General features: G+C 34.4%; 1 protein-coding gene across 1 annotated transcript; it reads right to left on the minus strand.

Annotated features, from left to right (window-relative positions):
* Positions 1–338: 338 nt before the first annotated feature.
* Positions 339–3,152, minus strand: LOC114173021 (transcription factor MYB41-like). Its single transcript, XM_028057212.2, has 3 exons — positions 2,795–3,152; positions 1,961–2,698; positions 339–1,770 (listed from the first exon to the last, which is right to left on the minus strand). Exons 1-3 carry the CDS (start codon positions 3,058–3,060, stop codon positions 1,734–1,736), a joined length of 1,041 nt encoding a protein of 346 aa, XP_027913013.1. The 5' UTR covers positions 3,061–3,152; the 3' UTR covers positions 339–1,733.
* Between the last annotated feature and the right edge of the window lie 910 nt (positions 3,153–4,062).

Consider the following 4,062-nt stretch of genomic DNA (forward strand, 5'->3'; position numbering starts at 1 on the left):
TGTGTGACTTTAAATTAAAGTTATGTAATGCTGAGGTGATTTCAACGTGGATGAATTGAAGTCGTATTAATTTGATTTATGTAAAAAAATTAAAGTTATTACCGTTTGTGACAACTTTAATTAAGCTTAATAATGAAATGAATAGAAATAGTGTCATAGTATGACGATTTCACTGTTGTAATAAAATGAATTGAAGTTATGTCATGCTATAACAATTTCAGTTTATTTCATTATTAAGTTTAATCAAATCTCAAGCGACTTCAACTTTGCTTAAGTTCATCCCATTGAAGTCGCTTCGGCATGATATAAGTTTCTCGTTTTGAATTTCATGCCAAATTGACACAGCTTGTTCAAGTTCAATTTTTTTTTAACTTGCACCGTTATTGTAATTTTATAATGAAATTACACCAGATCTGAATGGTAAAAAAACATGCAAAGATGAAAGGAAACAAACTACAAGATGCTATTTTCCACCAACCGTTATGATTTAAAACATAGCCACTCATAATCATGGTTAAGAAATATTCGACAACAATGGTCAGTGACGTAAAATCAACTCTTAGACCATCATCTTTCATTAACCTCTTATAAGTCAACGTCAACCTGACATGAACACAAAATGGAGGAAGGCCACTGTTGAATTTGCCAGAACACTGCTACCACTATCAGAATCTTAAATCGCATTCATATAATATAGTGCTATAGTATTTTTACCACATAGAAGTATTATAAATTTAAATTGTGGAGTACATATGATATGTATGTATTATCTTAGTTATCTGTTTTAAAAATCGCATCATCTAATAGTTGGTGGCATTATCTCTTGCTTTCAAACGAATATGACTATAAAGATATGAGCTTTCTTCTCAGAATCAAATAAGTGGTAAATAAAGTCCCTATTATTCTAGAAACAAAGCTTTTGAAGGATAACTTGTGTCGTCTCCTTCATTAATCCCTTACCTAAAACATTATCGGATAATTATAATTTTCTTTAGTAAATTTGAAAACAAAGGGGTGGTTACATTTGCAGCATTCTTTTTTTCTTTATCGTTATTTTTTGTCTTATTTTAGACTTAAACCAATTAATCTGACCAAACATTGGTCAGGAATCTGGACAAATCTAATAATTCCAACGACAATTTGTCATTTGGATTAGCTTCCAATCTTCTACATCTTCATCATTTGATGTGATACTTAAGAGAGCAATATTTTCTTTAGTCGGCGAGAAATTGTGGTGACAGGGTTGACTTATATATACATCACACACTAAAAGTCAGATGCATAACTTGATAGATTAACTGGACCATCATCACTGTAGAAAAGGCCTAGAGGATTTTCAGTTTGTCATATTTCTATAGGAGCAAAGAAGAAAAAACCCTAAGTCATATATAAAGTCACCACATTTTAGAAGAGACATTAAAAGAATTCCTTATAAAAGGTGTTTTACTTTAGAAAATGGAACCAATCTAGTAAAGTACAGGGTTGTTTCTAAGAACATAATATATAAAGCTAAATATATGTGTGTATGTATGCAACCCTCCATATTATATAAATATGCATGTACTTGAATCTTTTATATATGTATGTTTAGTATACCCATGTACTGTATTAAAAGAGAAATGAATCTACAAAGAAAAAAAAAACCATGAATGAATAAAACTTCGTATCTCTTGGGTACGGAATATATATCCATGAATTGATGGGATCGTCCTGAAAGAGAACCAATGATTCTTCTACCACATAATCGGTGATGCAGAAGTGGGTGTAAATCTGCAGAATAAAAAAGAAAATATCAGCTTAACTGAGGCAAGGTAAATAAATATATGGAAAACGTTATCACTTTTATAACTAATTGAAAGCTTAAAATGTACCAACATTTATAACATTTTTCTCAGAAGGTGGAAGCAGGTAAAACCTAGAGCTACCAAGAAAAGGAAAGCAATAGAGAATAAGGTCTTACTCTAGAATCTCTTTCCAATAGGAACCGCTTCTTTCATCATCAAGCAACTTCTCCCAATCATCAAAGAATGTGTTCGAAGGTGACTCTGCGTTCGTTTGTGCTAAGTTACCACAACCACTGTCCATTTGGTTTAAGGTTCCCATCCTCGGAGAGGCAGCAACTAATGCAGGGAGAGGGTTTTCTTCTTGATTTTCCCGCGAATGATTGGTGTTGATGCTGCTAATTTTGCTGTAATCAAGATCTTGTGGAATGGATCCACCCTCCACATCTGCCAATGATTTTGAGCACTCACTTTGTGCTTGAGAGTACACACTAGGGTTACCAAATCTTTCACTACCACTCAACACCACAGGCTCCTTAGCTTGGAGGGGGTTTGTGCCGTTCAGAAATAAAGGGTTCAGGTTGGGATTGCCAAAGAGGTAAGGGTTACCCATGTTAACAAATGAATTGCTGTTCATAAGTTGCAAGAGATTTTGCAGCAGTTGAATTTTTGCTAGCTGAGTGATGTCTGGTTGCAAACCAAGATTGTTATTGCCCCAAGTACTACTCATAACACTGCTCAAGTTTGACATGCCAAGCAACTGAGAAAGACTCATGAGGTGATTAAAGTCTGTTCTTGGCTTGTGAGTTTCTGGATCAATGCCCATCTTTAGAAGCTTCTTCCTTATGTGAGTGTTCCAATAATTCTTTATCTCATTATCAGTTCGTCCTGGTAGATGAGCCGCAATCTTCGACCACCTACAAGAAAAAAAAAAAACAAATTTGTTTGATTCTTTCTCATACGAATCCTCAAAAACTAAGGTAAATTTACTAAGGAACGTAACATGTACATACTTGTTTCCGAGAACTGAATGAAGGTTGATGATAATTCTCTCATCTTCTTCAGTGAATTGGCCTCTCTTGATATCAGGCCTCAGATAGTTTGTCCACCTTAATCTGCAGCTCTTACCACATCTATTCAGCCCTGCACGCTTTGGAAGTGTTCTCCAACTGCCATGGCTGTGTTTGGTGATATAATCAACCAGCTTCTCATCTTCTTCTGGTGTCCATGGTCCTTTCTTCACACCACTAATCTCCTCACGACGCGGTGATCTTCCCATAATGCAGAAACACAGCGGTTATATGTTCCTGGACAAAGAATAGTGAACAGTTAAGGTGGTCTGGTTTCAGAGAAAAACTATGTTAGGGCTTATAACCGTACTGCATAGTTTAATTGGTATCGTGATATTTGGTTTTATAGGTGAAAATGGGACGCGAATTCAAGAAATGATGTCATCATTTAATGGTTTTTTCAATTACGTTTAATTAGAAAACAAATGGGAAACATGTAACACGGAAAAATGACTGTGTGAAAAGAAGTTACCTAGAGATTACACTTTGGTATATTTCAGCCACGGAGAACTTTAATTATTGGCAGATATGTATAACGAAAACCAGGATTAGGTAGGGCATGTGTCGTTTAAGCACAAGGTAAAGTTCATTGAATTTCCTAAAGTGCCTACACATATGGTTCGAATGGATTCTTTTTTCTTAAGTTATTGTGGGTTGACCTGTTGGTCCAACGTTTGAAGATTTTCGATACAATCGAGATGAGAATAACAAACTAAAAGCCTTTTTTTCTTGTTCTGTGTTTTTGAAGCAGCAACATTCCCATGAACGTACATGGGGATTATGATAGACTTCTGAATTTGGAAAACTACAAATAAAAAGTTTCAATGTACAAAGTACTGGTTTTATTGCTAGTTAATCTATCGTACGAAAAATTCATCTGATTCATTGCTAGTTAAATGTAGAAAAAAATATGTTTATAGAAAGGGCTCAATTTTCTCTTGTATTAATGGAAGAGTGCCTTTTTAATTTGTACTCTGCAATCACATGAACTTTTGTTGTTTAATTAGTTTGTCATCAAATTACTGATTACTGGTGCCATCCATACCTTTTGCCGCAAGATTCTGAAGTTAGTGTATCATAAATCTGAAATATTGATTGCACCATCAATTATAGTCTAACACAATATAGATAATAATATTCTGCAGTTAATTTGTTTCGTATAACGTTGTAAGATGTCATATAGGATTATGTTCAGTCATGCTATACCTCTG

This window comes from Vigna unguiculata, chromosome 2 (genome assembly GCF_037176805.1).
Source record: "Vigna unguiculata cultivar grain cowpea cultivar isolate G323 ecotype 2 chromosome 2, ASM3717680v1, whole genome shotgun sequence".
Classification (NCBI taxonomy): Eukaryota; Viridiplantae; Streptophyta; class Magnoliopsida; order Fabales; family Fabaceae; genus Vigna; species Vigna unguiculata.

What these genes read in the sequence shown, in the direction of transcription:
- LOC114173021 (XM_028057212.2), bottom strand. Translation starts at nt 3,060, where the DNA reads ATGGGAAGATCACCGCGTCGTGAGGAGATTAGTGGTGTGAAGAAAGGA. An exon ending in CATTCAGTTCTCGGAAACAA is followed by an intron (nt 2,699 to 2,794) that starts GTATGTACATGT and finishes TTTTTCTTGTAG; the next exon opens with GTGGTCGAAGATTGCGGCTC. An exon ending in TATTGGAAAGAGATTCTAGA is followed by an intron (nt 1,771 to 1,960) that starts GTAAGACCTTAT and finishes TTTATTCTGCAG; the next exon opens with ATTTACACCCACTTCTGCAT.